Source organism: Oncorhynchus clarkii, chromosome 13 (genome assembly GCF_045791955.1).
Source record: "Oncorhynchus clarkii lewisi isolate Uvic-CL-2024 chromosome 13, UVic_Ocla_1.0, whole genome shotgun sequence".
Classification (NCBI taxonomy): domain Eukaryota; kingdom Metazoa; phylum Chordata; class Actinopteri; order Salmoniformes; family Salmonidae; genus Oncorhynchus; species Oncorhynchus clarkii.
Window position 1 is genome coordinate 26,858,977 of NC_092159.1, and position 20,324 is coordinate 26,879,300.

The window sequence follows — 20,324 nt, forward strand, 5'->3', positions numbered from 1 at the left end:
GAAGAAAACCACAAAACTAGATTTAGTTTAGAAGAAGAGAATGGCCAAGGAGCAAAATGTTTTAATTGCCCTTCCAAAAAAGTCCTACAGGAATCCTGCAGGAAAACAATCCTGCAGATAGTCGTCAAATAAATCTTGCAGGATTTTTTTCCTGATGACCACCTGCAGGAATCGGCCCCAAAATACAGTGGGATATCCTGTAGGTAATTCCACAAGATTTTCAGGGCCATTTTCCTCTGGACAACCTGCAGGATCCCTTCCTCATCCTTCAGAGAGAATTTCCTGTAGGATAATCCACTTTTTTTCAAAGGAATGGACAGAAAGCACAAGATATCAGATTGCATGGCAATTGTATTATTCAATGCAGCAACAGAGGACGTGTTTGATTATCCATTTCACTTGCACTGCATAAAAGATGATTCCTAGGAGAAAGAAAATATTAGTTTTTTAAAAATGAATATGGTAAATGCATATGTTGTAACAAGTGAGTAATGGTGACATCACATGAACAGCTTATGTGTATTTGTGTTAAGGGAAATGGATGTCTGCCATGGTAAATTTGTTAATAGTTGCATGGCTGGTACACCAACAATATCTGGGAGTATGCATGTGTGTTACTATCTTGTGCAGTCCCACCCACTCAGGCCCCAGAGACTGAGTTAGGTATTTGAGTTTGCTTATGACAGAAGGAATGGGAATGTATATCTTTTTTATTAATACTTTTTGGGGAGTTTGTGTGGATTCATCTTAATTTTCCCTTCCCCTATGGAAGGGAAGATTGTTTTGTAAATATTTCACCCCCGTCCATTTGGTGGCGACAATACGCCTTTTGCGTGTAGTTCACCATGAAACCCAAAGAAGAAGAAAAAGGAAGTAGGAAGATTTGGAGACTAGTTTGTTTTGGTTATGAACATTCCTTGCGGATTCAAGACCTACTGACTGGACGGAATAGGCCGACTACCCACCTCACTCGAAAATGTCTAAACTACAGTCGTTTCGTGTGTTTTTAAATGAGCGTTTAACGGCAGCTGCCCTGGATATTTTCGCGGCAGTTGAGAAAACGGTGGCAGAGTACAAGGAGGAGAATGATCGGCTACGGAGACTGCTGCGGATCACACCGAAGATAAAACTAAGTAGAATTGGTTAGTATATAGCTAGTAGATGTCTACCAGGGGATCTAGGGTTATGTACTTATGTAAGGGATAAACGCCCGACAATTTTTCCCCAAGCTGGTAATGTACAGAACTCAGGCCTTTATCCCGCTTATATACCACAGTTGCCAAATAAAACAATACTAAAGTCCACTTACCGGAAAAATGTGTTTATTTAACGTTATATATATACAAAAAATTACAAGATATTGAATACTTTCTCATCTTTTGGTTGCTAGATGTGACCCAGTCTTTCGTTTAGTTCGATATTCATGGACGCTGCCCAGTTCGTTCTATAGCTATGTTCCATGGTCGCTGGCAACGCTCTTGCCCCTTGCTTGCTAGCTAGCCAACTAGGCTAGCTAATACAGTCACGACCTCTGCAGCCAGTAGCTACATTTGCGTGTGTTTAAGCTGCTTTCTATTGACATTAATTTGGATACATCCATACCAACGAGCGGATGTTGCCCGATGTTTCAATTTCATAGCCCCCTAGACGGGGGACTGGGGGATATTTCACTTTTTTAAAGCGAATTTCCTGCCATTCTACGTATTTTGACACAGGCCTAAACTATGACCAGGGTGGGAAATAAAAACCATAGGTCAGGTGTATTCAGGATGCTTTGAACATTTAAATGAACACTCAAACTTCGACGACTTTATTACTTGTAGCTTTTGGGGGAGGTGAAATTGACACTTTTAGGTTCACAATCTGCTCAACACAATTATTTTTATAGTTACAAATCAGGTCACCTTACAAAACTTCCCTGCTAAAACACACTGTAGATCTATCTGTCTGCTGCTTTTAAGTTGCCACAGCCTAAATGACAATCACCAAATGAGGGGACTAATGTGATTAAATTGACTTTTGTACATGCCGTCAAAAGGCTGCATTCTGCTATAAGGATGGGAGTACCAGCAACCTAATTTAGTTGACAACATCCTTTTAGTTAAATAAATTCAGTGGAGAACATTCTCTCTCTCCATTCAGCTCCACTCTAATCTTGAGGTGTGTTTCTTTAAAACATGCATCCAATCCTGTTGATCCCTTACATAGCTATAGAAAAAATAATGTTAACCTTTGTTTAACTAGGCAAGACTCGCATGCTTCGATTTCAAAACTATTTGGAGCACAGTTGAAAAATGTACGTGCTCACTATACAGTGGACTAATTAGAAAAATAAAAGCAGTATTTTTAATGCGTGTGATATGAGGTGTGCTGTGAGAGCGTGAGAAGAGGGTCAAAGGAGTGTGTCTCACAGCCAATGCGTGAGACTTACGAGGAGATCGCATTGCATATCAAACACTAGGCTAGAAGCTAGCTAAATACACTACATATACAAAAGTATGTGGACACCACTTAAAATGAGTGGATTTGGCTATTTCAGCCAAACCTGTTGCTGACAGGTGTATAAAATCGAGCACACAGCCATGCAATCTCCAAAAACAAACATTGGCAGTAGATTGGTGTCACTGAAGAGCTCAGTGACTTTTTCAACATTAAGATTAATTGTCAGATTCAACAGAAGATCTCTTTGTTTCTTGGGACCTAGAACAAGCATCTCTGTTTTGTCCGAGTTTAAAAGTAGAAAGTTTGCAGCCATCCACTTCCTTATGTCTGAAACACATGCTTCTAGCGAGGGCAATTTTGGGGCTTCACCATGTTTCATTGAAATGTACAGCTGTGTGTCATCCGCATAGCAGTGCAAGTTAACATTATGTTTTCGAATGACATCCCCAAGAGGTCCAAATATATAGTGAAAACAATAGTGGTCCTAAAACGGAACCTTGAGGAACACCGAAATTTACAGTTGATTTATCAGAGGACAAACCATTCACAGAGACAAACTGATATCTTTCTGACAGATAAGATCTAAACCAGGCCAGAACTTGTCCGTGTAGACCAATTTGGGTTTCCAATCTCTCCAAAAGAATGTGGTGATCGATGGTATCAAAAGCAGCACTAAGGTCTAGGAGCACAAGGACAGATGCAGAGCCTCGGTCTGATGCCATTAAAAGGTAATTTACCACCTTCACAAGTGCAGTCTCAGTGCTATGATGGGGTCTAAAACCAGACTGAAGCATTTCGTATACATTGTTTGTCTTCAGGAAGGCAGTGAGTTGCTGCGCAACAGTCTTCTAAAATTTTTGAGAGGAATGGAAGATTCGATATAGGCCGATAGTTTTTTTTATATTTTCTGGGTCAAGGTTTGGCTTTTTCAAGGGAGGCTTTATTACTGCCACTTTTAGTGAGTTTGGTACACATCCGGTGGATAGAGAGCCGTTTATTATGTTCAACATAGGAGGGCCAAGCACAGGAAGCAGCTCTTTCAGTAGTTTAGTTGGAATATGGTCCAGTATGCAGCTTGAAGGTTTAGAGGCCATGATTATTTTCATCATTGTGTCAAGAGATATAGTACTAAAACACTTGAGTGTCTCTCTTGATCCTAGGTCCTGGCAGAGTTGTGCAGACTCAGGACAACTGAGCTTTGAAGGAATACGCAGATTTAAAGAGGAGTCCGTAATTTGCTTTCCTATAATCATGATATTTTCCTCAAAGACGTTCATGAATTTATCACTGTTGAAGTGAAAGCCATCCTCTCTTGGGGAATGCTGCTTTTTAGTTAGCTTTGCGACAGTATCAAAAAGGAATTTAGGATTGTTCTTATTTTCCTCAATTAAGTTAGAAAAATAGGATGATCAAGCAGCAGTAAGGGCTCTTCGGTACTGCACGGTACTGTCTTTCCAAGCTAGTCGGAAGACTTCCAGTTTGGTGTGGCGCCATTTCCATTCCAATTTTCTGGAAGCTTGCTTCAGAGCTCAGTTATTTTCTGTGTACCAGGGAGCTAGTTTCTTATGAGAAATGTTTTTAGTTTTTAGGGGTGCAACTGCATCTAGGGTATTGTGCAAGGTTAAATTGAGTTCCTCAGTTAGGTGGTTAACTGATTTTTGTCCTCTGGCGTCCTTGGGTAGACAGAGGGAATCTGGAAGGACATCAAGGAATCTTTGTGTTGTCTGTGAATTTATAGCACGACTTTTGATGTTCCTTGGTTGGGGTCTGAGCAGATTATTTGTTGCAGTTGCAAACGTAATAAAATGGTGGTCCGATAGTCCAGGATTATGAGGAAAAACATTAAGATCCACAACATTTATTCCATGGGACAAAACTAGGTCCAGAGTATGACTGTGACAGTGAGTGGGTCCAACAGACTGTTGGCATCTAGTGGAAGCCATAGGAATTGCAATCTGGAAGCTGGAATTACATAGAACCAATAGCTTTCCATTATTAGGGCCTGGGAGCTCAAAAAAACAATTCTGGTTGGTTCTGGTTTTCTTTGGAATTTCGCCTGCCATATCAATTGTGTTATAGTCTCAGACATTATAAAATCATTTCTAGAAACTTCAAAGTGTTTTCTATCCAATGCTACTAATTATTATGCATATCCTGGCTTCTGGGCCTAAGTAACAGGCAGCTTACTTTGGGCACATCAGTCAAGTGGAAATTCAGGAAAATAGACTCTAGCTCTTTAATATACTTCAAAAAAGGCATTTGATAGATTGATCTTAAATGACCTCTGTGCGTTTTCACAACAATATGGGAAAGGATATGGAAGTGAAGCAGAAGGGTCATCACTTTCACCGAAGATTTGTGATTATATTGACAAGATGGTCGACTAACCGCTCTAACAATGGAAATACATGTCCGCAAAAGGCAGGCGGCGAGATCAGGTGGGAACATTCTAGCCAATGAGAGGCCAGATATGCATGTGAACAACAGGCGCAACTCCAATATAAAATATTTTTGCGCAAAATTGCTGGAATGTCACGCGCATTACACTTATATCAATCAGTACATGTGTAACAACCCAAGCATCATGAAACTTATATTTGATCAAATAAGCCTTACCTATCAAAATAGCAATTCACTTTTATCTTGACCAAATTTGACACTCGTTACCCCCCTCCCATACAAAAACTCTTGGTCTGCTTAACGCTTGATTTCGCAGATTTTGGGCGGAGTCGACCCTCTCGCTTCGCCTCTACATCTCTGCTCCTATAGCTGTCGCAAAAATATTGGATACTGCTAGTGTTTTGCTGGTCAGACGTTGCTGATGTACAGTGCCTTGCGAAAGTATTCGGCCCCCTTGAACTTTGCAACCTTTTGCCACATTTCAGGCTTCAAACATAAAGATATAAAACTGTATTTTTTTGTGAAGAATCAACAACAAGTGGGACACAATCATGAAGTGGAACGACATTTATTGGATATTTCAAACTTTTTTAACAAATCAAAAACTGAAAAATTGGGCGTGCAAAATTATTCAGCCCCTTCACTTTCAGTGCAGCAAACTCTCTCCAGAAGTTCAGTGAGGATCTCTGAATGATCCAATGTTGACCTAAATGACTAATGATGATAAATACAATCCACCTGTGTGTAATCAAGTCTCCGTATAAATGCACCTGCACTGTGATAGTCTCAGAGGTCCGTTAAAAGCGCAGAGAGCATCATGAAGAACAAGGAACACCAGGCAGGTCCGAGATACTGTTGTGAAGAAGTTTAAAGCCGGATTTGGATACAAAAAGATTTCCCAAGCTTTAAACATTCCAAGGAGCACTGTGCAAGCGATAATATTGAAATGGAAGGAGTATCAGACCACTGCAAATCTACCAAGACCTGGCCGTCCCTCTAAACTTTCAGCTCATACAAGGAGAAGACTGATCAGAGATGCAGCCAAGAGGCCCATGATCACTCTGGATGAACTGCAGAGATCTACAGCTGAGGTGGGAGACTCTGTCCATAGGACAACAATCAGTCGTATATTGCACAAATCTGGCCTTTATGGAAGAGTGGCAAGAAGAAAGCCATTTCTTAAAGATATCCATAAAAAAGTGTTGTTTAAAGTTTGCCACAAGCCACCTGGGAGACACACCAAACATGTGGAAGAAGGTGCTCTGGTCAGATGAAACCAAAATGGAACTTTTTGGCAACAATGCAAAACGTTATGTTTGGCGTAAAAGCAACACAGCTGAACACACCATCCCCACTGTCAAACATGGTGGTGGCAGTATCATGGTTTGGGCCTGCTTTTCTTCAGCAGGGACAGGGAAGATGGTTAAAATTGATGGGAATATGGATGGAGCCAAATACAGGACCATTCTGGAAGAAAACCTGATGGAGTCTGCAAAAGACCTGAGACTGGGACGGAGATTTGTCTTCCAACAAGACAATGATCCAAAACATAAAGCAAAATCTACAATGGAATGGTTCAAAAATAAACATATCCAGGTGTTAGAATGGCCAAGTCAAAGTCCAGACCTGAATCCAATCGAGAATCTGTGGAAAGAACTGAAAACTGCTGTTCACAAATGCTCTCCATCCAACCTCACTGAGCTCGAGCTGTTTTGCAAGGAGGAATGGGAAAAAATGTCAGTCTCTCAATGTGCAAAACTGATAGAGACATACCCCAAGAGACTTACAGCTGTAATCGCAGCAAAAGGTGGCGCTACAAAGTATTAACTTAAGGGGGCTGAATAATTTTGCACGCCCAATTTTTCAATTTTTGATTTGTTAAAAAAGTTTAAAATATCCAATAAATGTCGTTCCACTTCATGATTGTGTCCCACTTGTTGTTGATTCTTCACAAAAAAATACAGTTTTATATCTTTATGTTTGAAGCCTGAAATGTGGCAAAAGGTCGCAAAGTTCAAGGGGGCCAAATACTTTCGCAAGGCACTGTATGTCAAAAAACAAAAACCTGTATTTTACATATCAGCACTGGCAATATACCCCAATATAAGAATACTGTGGTTTGAGAGTGCCAGAGCGCAGAATAATTGAGGAATATATGAACGACCAAGTACCCAGTTGTCATGACAGGTGTCAGTAAACATCAGCAAAAAAAAACGTAATTAAATTGTTGCCAGTGTAACGCAGTTAAGAATGTGCCGTAAGCTCACTCCACAGCCAGCTTGAAATGTTGTGGATGGAGCCATCCAATAGATACCTTTTTGTGTTTCTCAACCTATTGCAACATTACCCACTAACCCTCTTGATAACATGAAAACACTCTAACCAGATCTGCCAGGACTAGTAAAATGGTCAGAGTGAGGTATTCTCTCATTTGTGCCTGGAAGTAGCTTTTAGCTTGGGTGTTTGACTGCCGTTTTGAGGTCAGAACGCTCGGATCAATCCTACTCCTCAGCCAGAGGGTCCAGTGTGCACTCTGAGACCGAAACGCTCAGAATTTACGAACGGACAATCTGACCACGCTCTGAATTTACTGATGGCCCAGAACACACACTGACAACACACTGCAACAGTTAAATTAATCCAGTTTTGCATAATATGTTTGTCATGTTTGCAGTCTACAATGTTCTATTTGGCTTCAACATGTAGGCCTAAATGCCTTTGCGCATCACATTTGCACTCTAGAAATTTGACACTGTTGGGTTGTAAATTTGAAATACTTGCTACACCAGAAGTTAATGTTGGAATGTATATGTTGGGGTCAATTAAGGGTGGGTATGAGCCATGGGCTCAGAGAGTGCCTTTTCCCTTACTTAGTAAATCACATGGTTGTGGTCACTGATAAGGGTGGATAGCTGTGGATTAGTGAGGAATGGCAGCAGAGGTCAGGTCACATGAAGGGACAAGGAACAGTTTATTACCCACGTCCTGCCTAGCAACAAAGATGTCATGTTTAGAGAGAAGTTGATAAAAATGTATACCTTAAGGTGGGTATAAATACTGGTGCTGGTGGGAGCATGTCTTTGTCTTAAGTAGCTGTGTGACCCAGTGGGTGAATAAACTTGGTTTGAGCTTTACTAATCGACTGAGTTTTTACTCCGTTTATTTAGAACCTAACAGCGCGTTTTCAATAGCAAAGATATATTTGCCGATGATATGGAATTATAGGACTGAATCATTTAAATAAGTTTGGAGGAGTGCTTATTTGGTAATCAGACAAGACTCAATCTTTGGAAATGAGATGGATACTTGAACAAGCAAAACGAAGTATGCAGGTAACTTCCGGCGCCGACAGAGATGGCCGGCTGCATAGTTCCTAGGAAACTATGCAGTTTTTTGTTTTTTTTACGTGTTTTTTCTTACATTGGTACCCCAGGTCATCTTAGGATACAGTCGAGAAGAACTACTGAACATAAGAGCAGCGTCAACTCACCATCGGTACGACCAAGAATATGACTTTTGCGAAGCGGACCCTGTGCTCTGCCTTTCACCCAGGACAACGGAATGGATCCCAGCCAGCGACCCCAAAAAACGACTTCGAAAAAGGGGAAAACGAAGCGGTCTTCTGGTCAGACTCCGGAGACGGGCACATCGTGCACCACTCCCTAGCATTCTCCTCGCCAATGTCCAGTCTCTTGACAACAAGGTTGATGAAATCCGAGCAAGGGTAGCATTCCAGAGGGACATCAGAGACTCTAACGTTCTTTGCTTCACGGAAACATGGCTCACTGGAGAGACGCTATCGGGGGCGGTGCAGCCAGCGGGTTTCTCCACGCATCGCGCTGACAGAAACAAACATCTTTCTGGTAAGAAGAGGGGCGGGGGCGTATGCCTTATGGCTAACGAGACATGGTGTGATGAAAGAAACATACAGGAACTCAAATCCTTCTGTTCACCTGATTTAGAATTCCTCACAATCAAATGTAGACCGCATTATCTACCAAGGGAATTCTCTTCGATTATAATCACAGCCGTGTATATTCCCCCCCAAGCAGACACATCGATGGCTCTGAACGAACTTTATTTGACTCTTTGCAAACTGGAATCCATATATCCGGAAGCTGCATTCATTGTAGCTGGGGATTTTAACAAGGCTAATCTGAAAACAAGACTCCCTAAATTTTATCAGCATATCGATTGCGCAACCAGGGCGGGAAAACCTTGGATCATTGCTATTCCAACTTCCGCGACGCATATAAGGCCCTGCCCCGCCCTCCTTTCGGAAAAGCTGACCACGACTCCATTTTGTTGATCCCTGCCTACAGACAGAAACTAAAACAAGAAGCTCCCGCGCTGAGGTCTGTTCAACGCTGGTCCGACCAATCTGATTCCACACTCCAAGACTGCTTCCATCACGTGGACTGGGATATGTTCCGTATTGCATCAGACGACAACATTGACGAATACGCTGATTCGGTGTGCGAGTTCATTAGAACGTGCGTTGATGATGTCGTTCCCATAGCAACGATTAAAACATTCCCAAACCAGAAACCGTGGATTGATGGCAGCATTCGCGTGAAACTGAAAGCGCGAACCACTGCTTTTAATCAGGGCAAGGTGACTGGAAACATGACCGAATACAAACAGTGTAACTATTCCCTCCGCAAGGCAATCAAACAAGCTAAGCGTCAGTATAGAGACAAAGTAGAATCTCAATTCAACGGCTCAGACACGAGGTATGTGGCAGGGTCTACAGTCAATCACGGATTACAAAAAGAGAACCAGCACCGTCACGGACCAGGATGTCTTGCTCCCAGGCAGACTAAATAACTTTTTTGCCCGCTTTGAGGACAATACAGTGCCACTGACACTGCCCTCAACTAAAACATGCGGACTCTCCTTCACTGCAGCCGACGTGAGGAAAACATTTAAACGTGTCAACCCTCGCAAGGCTGCAGGCCCAGACGGCATCCCCAGCCGCGCCCTCAGAGCATGCGCAGACCAGCTGGCTGGTGTGTTTACGGACATATTCAATCAATCCCTATCCCAGTCTGTTGTTCCCACATGCTTCAAGAGGGCCACCATTGTTCCTGTTCCCAAGAAAGCTAAGGTAACTGAGCTAAACGACTACCGCCCCGTAGCACTCACTTCCGTCATCATGAAGTGCTTTGAGAGACTAGTCAAGGACCATATCACCTCCACCCTACCTGACACCCTAGACCCACTCCAATTTGCTTACCGCCCAAATAGGTCCACAGACGATGCAATCTCAACCACACTGCACACTGCCCTAACCCATCTGGACAAGAGTTATACCTATGTGAGAATGCTGTTCATCGACTACAGCTCGGCATTTAACACCATAGTGCCCTCCAAGCTCGTCATCAAGCTCGAGACCCTGGGTCTCGACCCCGCCCTGTGCAACTGGGTACTGGACTTCCTGACGTGCCGCCCCCAGGTGGTGAGGGTAGGCAACAACATCTCCACCCCGCTGATCCTCAACACTGGGGCCCCACAAGGGTGCGTTCTGAGCCCTCTCCTGTACTCCCTGTTCACCCACGACTGCGTGGCCACGCACGCCTCCAACTCAATCATCAAGTTTGCGGACGACACAACAGTGGTAGGCTTGATTACCAACAACGACGAGACGGCCTACAGGGAGGAGGTGAGGGCCCTCGGAGTGTGGTGTCAGGAAAATAACCTCACACTCAACGTCAACAAAACTAAGGAGATGATTGTGGACTTCAGGAAACAGCAGAGGGAACACCCCCCTATCCACATCGATGGAACAGTAGTGGAGAGGGTAGTAAGTTTTAAGTTCCTCGGCGTACACATCACAGACAGACTAAATTGGTCCACCCACACAGACAGCATCGTGAAGAAGGCGCAGCAGCGCCTCTTCAACCTCAGGAGGCTGAAGAAATTCGGCTTATCACCAAAAGCACTCACAAACTTCTACAGATGCACAATCGAGAGCATCCTGTCGGGCTGTATCACCGCCTGGTACGGCAACTGCTCCGCCCACAACCGTAAGGCTCTCCAGAGGGTAGTGAGGTCTGCACAACGCATCACCGGGGGCAAACTACCTGCCCTCCAGGACAACTACACCACCCGATGTCACAGGAAGGCCATAAAGATCATCAAGGACAGCAACCACCCGAGCCACTGCCTGTTCACCCCGCTATCATCCAGAAGGCGAGGTCAGTACAGGTGCATCAAAGCTGGGACCGAGAGACTGAAAAACAGCTTCTATCTCAAGGCCATCAGACTGTTAAACAGCCACCACTAACATTGAGTGGCTGCTGCCAACACACTGACTCAACTCCAGCCACTTTAATAATGGGAATTGATGGGAAATGATGTAAAATATATCACTAGCCACTTTAAACAATGATACCTAATATAATGTTCCCTACATTACTCATCTCATATGTATATGTATGTATGTATACTGTACTCTATATCATCTACTGCATCCTTATGTAATACATGTATCACTAGCCACTTTAACTATGCCACTTTGTTTACGTACTCATCTCATATGTATATACTGCACTCAATACCATCTACTGTATCTTGCCTATGCCGCTCTGTACCATCACTCATTCATATATCTTTATGTACATATTCTTTATCCCCTTACACTTGTGTCTATAAGGTAGTAGTTTTGGAATTGTTAGCTAGATTACTTGTTGGTTATTACTGCATTGTCGGAACTAGAAGCACAAGCATTTCGCTACACTCACACTAACATCTGCTAACCATGTGTATGTGACAAATAAGATTTGATTTGATTTGAACTATGTAATTTGTGAATTATGCAAAAACCTCATATTTCAAGGCATTCTTACGAGTACACCATTTAAAATCCTTCCATTGATGGGCTACTTGGCTAATGCATGGCCAGGATGAAAGACACTGACGCATTGCTGTTAAACCAGACTTCATTATAGTATTCTAAAATTGATTAAGTAATTTTCCCCCCTCATCAGTCTATACACAATACCACATAATGACAAAGAAAAAACAGGTTTTTAGAAATTTTAGCAAATGGTAACAAGTATTCAGACCCTTGACTCAGTACTTTGTTGAAGCACCTTTGGCAGAGATTACAGCCTCGAGTCTTCTTGGGTATGACACTACAAACTTGGCACGCCTGTATTTGGGGAGTTTCTTCTATTCTTCTCTGCAGATCCTCTCAAGCCCTGTCAGGCTGGATGGGGAGCGTTGCTGCACAGCTATTTTCAGGTCTCTCCAGAGATGTTAGATCAGGTTTAAGTCCGAGCTCTGGCTGGGCCACTCAAGGACATTTAGAGACATGTCCTGAAGCCACTCCTGCATTGTCTTGGCTGTGTGATTGTCTTTTTCTTGTTGGAGGGTGAACCTTCGCCCCCAATCTGAGGTCTTGAGCACTCTGGAGCAGATTTTCATCAAGGATCTCTCTCTACTTCGCGCCATTTATCTTTCCCTCGATCCTGACAAGGAAGAGTCTTGGTGCTTCCAAACTTCCAGTTAAGAATTATGGAGGCCACTTGTGTTCTTGGGGACCTTCAATGCTGCAGACATTTTTTTGGTACGCTTCCCCAGATCTGTGCCTTGACACAATCCTGTTTCGGAGCGCTACAGATAATTCCTTCGACCTCATGACTTGGTTTCTGCTCTGACGTGCACTGTTAACTGTGGGACCTTATATTGACAGGAGTGTGCCTTTCCAAATCATGTCCAATCAATTGCAATTACCACAGATGGACTCCAAGTTGTAGAAACATCGCAAGGATAATCAATAGAAACAAGATGCACCAGAGCTCAATTTCAAGTCTCATAGCCAAGGGTCTGAATACTTATGTAAATACGGTGTGTTTTTAAAAATGTTGAATACATTTGCTAAAATGTCTAAAAACCTGTTTTCGCTTTGTCATTATAGGATATTGTGTATAGATTGAGGAAACATTCATTTGATACGTTACAGCCTAATTATAAAATGTAACAAAAATGTGGGAAAAGTGAAGGGGTCTGAATACAAGTATCTTGTGATAGTGGACTTTTGAACTTGCTTTGAGACATGATTTGGGGGTATGTGTAAGACTAAGAAGAGATGCAAAGAAGTAATTGAAAACGGATTCAAGTTTTTATTTTATAGAATTGGAATTTCTGTTTTTTTTTTTCTCCTGAATTTACTGACTTCAATACAAATTGACCCTGATGTCTAAAGGCTGAATAGATCATATCTGCTCCTTTCTCCTTCCCCCCAGACTCCCTGCAGCTCTCTCTTGCTGTCTCTGAAGAGGTTCCCTTTGAGCAGCAGCACTGTGAGCAGGAGTGGAGCACGAGACTGGGGCATGAGGATCCAGAGCCCACACAGATTAAAGAGGAACAGGAGGAACTCTGTACCAGTCAGGAGAAAGAGAAGCTTCAAGGGATGGAGGCTGATATCATAGAGTTCAAATTCACTCCTTGTGTGAAAAGTGAATGTGATCAGGAGGACACACTTCAGTCCTTGACTCTTCCCCAAACCCAGACTGTGGAGAACAGAGATAGTGACTCTAAACTAGTGGATCTCAAACCTTTTGGCAATGTGACCCACCTAAATAATCAAAACAATGACTCCAGCCACACCACGTCTATAAAAAATCAACGCTGCCGTGACTGTGGTGAAACATTTGCTCTGAAAGCTGACCTGCAGAGGCATTTGACTCTCACTAAGATGAGACCCAGGGAATGCAGATTCTGCAAAAAACAGTACAACTCCACCTGTAAACTGAAGGCCCATGTTCGACTCTGTCACGTGGATAAACCCTGCTCAATTTGTGGCAAGACCTTCAAATACAAAGGGGTTCTGTCCAGGCACATGAGGACTCATACAGGAGAGACAGGAGAGAAACCATTTAGTTGTGGTGACTGCGGAAAAAGCTTCAAACGCAAGCAGCATCTAACCAACCATGTACGGACTCACACAGGGGAGAAACCATTCAGCTGTGGAGACTGTGGTAAAAGCTTCATTCAGAAGGGACATCTAACCGAACATATTCGAACCCATACAGGAGAGAAACCATTTAGCTGTGGTGACTGTGGGAAAAAAAGCTTTAATCAGAAGTGGCTCCTAACCGAACATATACGGACTCACACAGGGGAGAAACCATTTAACTGTAGTGACTGCGGGAAAAGCTTTAGTTACAAGGGAGACTTAAGGAGGCATATGCTGACTCACACAGGAGAGAAACCGTTTAGCTGTGGTGACTGCGGAAGATGTTTCAATCATAAGGGGCACCTAAGGAAGCATATATTGACTCACACAGGAGTGAAACCATTTAGCTGTGGTGACTGTGGGAAAAGCTTCAATCAGAAGGCAGCCCTAAAGACACACATACTGACTCACACAGGAGTGAAACCATTTAGCTGTGGTGATTGCGGGAAAAGCTTCTATCAGAAGGGACACCTAAATGAACATATTCGGACTCACACAGGAGAGAAACAACATGTCTGCTCAGTATGTGGTAAAGGATTCACGCAGAAGGCTCACCTGGTGAGGCATGTAAACAACGTCCACAAAGAAGGAAAACAGGACGAAAACAGGAAATAAGAAAGAAATTAGGAGAAAGATCTGTCAGATGGTGGGAATAAAAAGGCAGGATGTGGACAGGACAACACTCCTAGGAAAACACAAAGAAAAGCAAAATAAGTGTGGGTCATTCATGCTGTAGGCTTCAGATAAATGGAGGAATGATATTCTGTAGGCCTACAATTGGGGTAAGTGTAGCGACCATAGTGCCACCACTACCAACCTTGTTAGCCGAATGGTTTTGGACCTCTGGTGTAATATTTGAGGGGTTTGACTGATCGTCGCAGGAACTGGGGTTTGAGTCCTGGTATTTTTTTCATTTTTTTTTACCATGTCATTCTTAATCCAGCCCTGCCCTAGGTCTTTGGTGGCTCAGATTGCTCATCTTGCTAAATATATTGTTCTAAACTGTTTGATTTGTCTTCCTAATCATGTTTCTTTAACTTTTAAATATATATTATTTATAACCACAGTAAGGAAAGGTGATAGATAGCCTATGGATATTTTGCTCTGAACTTGCCACCCAAAGCAGTTTTAGTCAGGGGCCATATTTAAGTCCTGTTTTAGGCCTCTCAAATATGTACAAATACATCGTACAAGGGAGCATATGTATTCCATTCTCTGTATAGTGAACAGAAGATTGCTGTTCAAGGTCATGTATATTAAAATGTAGAGGAAAATAAAGTGCTTACTAAATGTTTATGGGGTGCTGAACTGCCGATTAAAGATACCCTGTTAATTCTATCCATCATTTTAGGGAGCCTAAAACATGATATACTCTAAAGCATTTGTCTAATTCAATTTGTGCAATCAAAACAGTTTTTACTATTATCCATGAGTGCTGTAGTTATGCAAAGGTATTCCTGTGATGAACATTACAGCAACAATTTGATATAGACTTAATTGTATCTGATTTCAAGGGCAGAAGCAAACCAAAAAAGCAAGGGTAAATGGGAATGTGTGAAAACAGGGTGAGAGTTGTCCTACTTTCAAAAACACAAATGCTGTTTATTACGTGCCACATCAGGCTTGTTGTTTGGGGGCTTACAGTAATTCTGTAAAATTACCTGTGAGACAATGTCTTTAAAAAAAAAAAATGCCTGCCATGTAGCCTGCCAGTAATTGCATTGAATCAAATTAATCAGATGCATGATTAGTTGAGTCCAGGGTTCAAAATAGTTAAAAAATAATGACTCGATGTACCTAATGTTGAAGTCGGAAGTTTACATACTTAGGTTGGAGTCATTAAAACTCATTATTCAACCACTCCACAACCAAAATATATTTTTGGCAAGTCGGTTAGGACATCTACTTTTTCCAACATTTGTTTACAGACAGATTATTTCACTTATAATTCACTGTATCACAATTCCACTGGGTCAGAAGTTTACATGCACTAAGTTGACTACATTTAAACAGCTTGGAAAATTCCATAAAATGATGTCATGGCTTTAGAAGCTTCTGAAAGGCTAATTGACATAATTTGAGTCAATTGGAGGTGTACCTGTGGAAGTATTTCAAGCCCTACCTTCAAACTCAGTGCTTCTTTGCTTGACATCATGGGAAAATCAAAAGAAATCAGCCAAGACCTCAGAAAAAAAATTGTAGTCTGGTTCATCCTTGGGAGCAATTTCCAAATGCTTGAAGGTACCACGTTCATCTGTACAAACAATAGTACGCAAGTATAAACACCATGGGACCACGCAGCCGTCATACCTCTCAGGAAGGAGACACGTTCTGTCTCCTAGAGATGAACGTACTTTGGTGCGAAAAGTGCAAATCAATCCCAGAACGACAGCAAAGGACCTTGTGAAGATGCTGGAGGAAATAGGTATACAAGTATCTATATCCACATTAAAACTAATCCTATATCGACATAACCTGAAAGGCCGCTCAGCAAGGAAGAAGCCACTGCTCCAAAACCGCCATAAAAAAGACTATGGTTTGCAACTGCACGGGGGGACAATCTTTACTTTTTGGAGAAATGTCCTCTGGTCTGATGAAACAAAAATACAACTGTTTGGCCATAATGATCATTGTTATGTTAGGAGGAAAAAGGGAGAGGCTTGCAAGCCGAAGAACGCCATCCCAACCGTGAAGCACGTGGGTAACAGCATCATGTTGTGGGGGTGCTTTGCTGCAGGAGGGACTGGTGCACTTCACAAAATACATGGCATCATGAGGAAAGAAAATCGTGGATATATTGAAGCAACATCTCAAGACATCAGTCAGAAAGTTAAAGCTTGGTCGCAAATGGGTCTTCCAAATGAACAATGACCCCAAGCATACTTCCAAAGTTGTGGCAAAATGGCTTAAGGACAACAAGTCAAGGTATTGGATTGGCCATCACAAAGCCCTGACCTCAATTCTATAGAAAATTTGTGGGCAGGACTGAAAAAGTGTGTGGGAGCAAGGAGGCCTACAAACCTGACTCAGTTACACCAGCTCTGTCAGGAGGAAAATTCACTTATTGTTGGAAGCTTGTGGAACGTTGGACCCAATGTAAGCTTCCGACTTCAACTGTATATATATATATATGAATAGTGTCAATAGTAGTTTGTTTTCTCTTGGTGTCTTTAATACAACTCTTATTTTAGTTTTGTATTTTGAATTTAATGTAATATCTTATGTTATTGTCTTTCAAATAGATGACCAAGCACAGAACAGTATGTTTTATGTGGACCCCAGGAAGAGTGCTGCATGTACAGTAGTTAATGATAATCCTAATAAACTAAACCTCTGCTTGTGTGTGACTGTGCAGTAAAATGGTTTGTCCATTGTCATGACGATGGTACTATGACGCCTCAGAGTACTAAACGGCAAGGCATCATAATTCAGAAAATGTTGTTATCCTGTCAAGACATCAGGCCAACTCTCATTGTTGCAGTTACGGAAATGAATTGTCTGTAAGGTGATCCTAACTGACCTAAGACAGGGCATTTTTACTAGGATTAAATGTCTTTAATTGTGAAAAACTGAGTTTAAATGTATTTGGCTAAGGTGTATGTAAACTTCCGACTTCAACTGTAACTGCAGAGATGGAGGACAAGCATGTGAAGACTCAAGAGAGCTGTGGCAAAGGGAATTGTGTATGTCAACGGAAAGAGAGGGGTTGTATTTTCTTTCTCTGTACTTTATTTTTCTACAGTAATTGTAATTATCACATTTTCTGAGGGTGTTATGATTGGTCTGTGGTTGACTAACTACGGGGTTCTCAAACCTATCGTCAGGGACCCCCGGCTGTTCCATGTATTTGATCTATTCTAGAGCTAGCACATCTGATACAACTTGTCAACTAATTATCAAGCCCTTGATTAGGTGAATCAGGTGAGCTAGTTCAGGGCTACAAAAAAATGGTGAAACGTCTGGGGGTACCCGAGGAGGGGTTTGAGAATCACTGATCTGGAGCAAACGCCTATCATCATTCCTGGTACTGGTATCTTGATATAGTATGGGACTTTTGAGCAAAGTGATAGCAAGTAAGAATGTGAACCTTCCAGTGGGCCTTTTCTGAAGAGAGAGAGAGAGAAAGAGGGTGTTTGTGTATGTGTGGCGTATGTGCATGTCCATTGTAACTCTGTGTCCACAGGATGATGTGATTAGTGGAGTCTAAGCTGAGCATGGAGGCAGCTGTTCCACACGCAGCTCACACCACCCAACAACCGAAGATGAGCTGAATGGCCAGGGTCATGGACAGAGTTCAATGAGACAGGAAGGCAGAAAGACAGGAGTGGAAATGAGAGATGGAGAGACAGACAGTCAAGGAAAGTGTAGGTGTATAAGTGAAGAATGAGATCTGTAAGACCTGCAAGAGAGAGAAAGATGAGTTTGACGATAAATAATTTGTAAAAGAAAGAAAATAATTGAAGGGAAGAGAAATAGTAGATGAAGATGGCGAACAAGGAATTGGATAAGGAGGAGGTAGATAAGAAAGAAGGAGATGGTGAGGGAGAGAGAGAAGTTGTTGAACAAGAAGATAGACAGTGGAGAGAAAAAAACAACAGCCTTGAGAAGAGAATGAGATGCTGGAGAAGAAGAGGCCTAATTTGGACAAAGGAGAAAGAGTTGAAGGAGAGAAATGGTGGACAGAAAGGAGATGAAGACGGCGAATCAGGAATTAGATGAGAGAAAGGAGGAAATGGACAAAAAATAAAATGAGGTGAGAGAAAATGGAGAGACAAACGTTTGGGGAAGAGGATAAAGAGTTGGAGAAGAAGATAGTCAGTGGAGAAGAATTACAACAGTCTTGAGAAAGAGATGCTGGAGAAGAGGGATAGTTTGGAAACAAGAGAGAAAGATGTGGAAAAGAAGGTGGAGAGGAAGAAGGATGTCTCGCTCCTTAAAATATTACAACATCAGAACAACATCAAAACAGGGTGTACACCTATGTGTTTTCCTCTGCAATGCTTTTGTACATTTCTATGTAAAATGTGTATAGTCTTCTCATTCTATAGTTAAGGTTTTGTTGGGGGCTAAAATGTAGACTTTATTGCTGAATAAGTAAATAACAATAAGTATAATATTCTAGGGATTACTAAACAATGTCCCAAATCTCCACATAGAGGCATCACTAAAGCCAGCTGGAGGCCAAGGTTCTCTGATTATTATCATGACTAGGGTTGCAAAATTCTGGTAGCTTTCCCAAATTTTCCAAAAACCCTGGTTGGAGGATTTCCTGCTTATTCCCTCCTGATTCCTCTGGGAATCTTCCACATTTTGGGAAAGTCACTGTAATTTTACGACTCTAGTCATGAGAAATGACTCGGATGACGAAGTACTGGATGTAAGGCTAAAAGCACCATATTGTCACTTTCAATGTCACTTAGAGTAGATATTTGTGCTGACAATTTTGACTTATGGTAATTGCTTAATAATTTTTATTCTGAAAATATGCTTATGTACTGGTAGAAAAATGTATACACTCCAATCCAACTCATGAAATTATACTTTTCTGACATGTAGTAATAACATTTGTAAAAAGTTGTATTTTTTGTCTAAGTTATCTCAGATATTGTCAGCACAACTTAAAAAATACAAATTGCAGACACTTCCGCTTGGAACACAACCATTCGATACCATTAGATCGATACCAAAGATTATCTAAACTCAGCAAAAAAAGAAACGTCCCTTTTTCAGGACCCTGTGTTTCAAAGATAATTCGTAAAAATCCAAATAACTTCACAGATCTTCATTGTAAAGTGTTTAAACACTGTTTCCCATGATGAACCATAAACAATTAATGAACATGCACCTGTGGAATGGTCGTTAAGACAAACAGCTTAAAGAGGCCTTTGTACGGACTCTGAAAAACACCAAAAGAAAGATGCCGAGGGTCCCCGCTCATCTGCGTGAAAATGCCTTAGACATGCTGCAAGGAGACATGAGGACTGTGCACAAGAGGAAAGCACACTTAGGGCTAAACTAAGCATAGTTTACAAATGATTCTAACACCTTGCCCCGAACTGCCGCTCTTATGGGTCAGAATATAATGATGTAATTACTTGTCAAAGGTCTCCGTTGGGGTATCTCTTCATGGACCGAGTTCCGCCTCCTCCTCTGATGGCTGCACCTCTTTCGTCTCACCGGGTGTAAGTCTCTGATTTTTCCACACAATGTCAGTCCTTTCTCTTAGTGGTCTGTTTCCTCACCCTCATTCTGTAAGAGGGGCTAATCAGCCATGTAGCTGTTCCAGCATGGGAATGAAAGCAGTGTTTTCACACGATTCCTTGGAGAAAATAACCAGGTGGTCCTGGTTGAATTCACCTTAGATACAGATACAGCTACTCAACCATAGCATTGATTGTTAACCTCTCTTGGGTAGGGGGCAGTATTTTGACATCCGGATGAAAAGCGTGCCCAAAGTAAACTGCCTGTTACTCAGGCCCAGAAGCTAGGATATGCATATAATTGATAGATTTAGATAGAA

At 42.0% G+C, this 20,324-nt stretch overlaps 1 protein-coding gene across 1 annotated transcript; it reads left to right on the forward strand.

The window, feature by feature from the left end:
* The first annotated feature begins 859 nt into the window (after nt 1-859).
* LOC139424728 (gastrula zinc finger protein XlCGF57.1-like) lies at nt 860-14,427 on the forward strand. The gene is made up of 2 exons (XM_071176833.1): nt 860-1,142; nt 13,092-14,427. Exons 1-2 carry the CDS (start codon nt 977-979, stop codon nt 14,417-14,419), a joined length of 1,494 nt encoding a protein of 497 aa, XP_071032934.1. The 5' UTR covers nt 860-976; the 3' UTR covers nt 14,420-14,427.
* Nucleotides 14,428-20,324: the final 5,897 nt, after the last annotated feature.

Bases quoted from the DNA above. Each gene is read 5' to 3' on its own strand.
- LOC139424728 (XM_071176833.1), top strand. From the start codon at position 977: ATGTCTAAACTACAGTCGTTTCGTGTGTTTTTAAATGAGCGTTTAACG. The intron at 1,143-13,091 runs GTTAGTATATAG...CCTTCCCCCCAG, and splicing joins GATAAAACTAAGTAGAATTG to ACTCCCTGCAGCTCTCTCTT.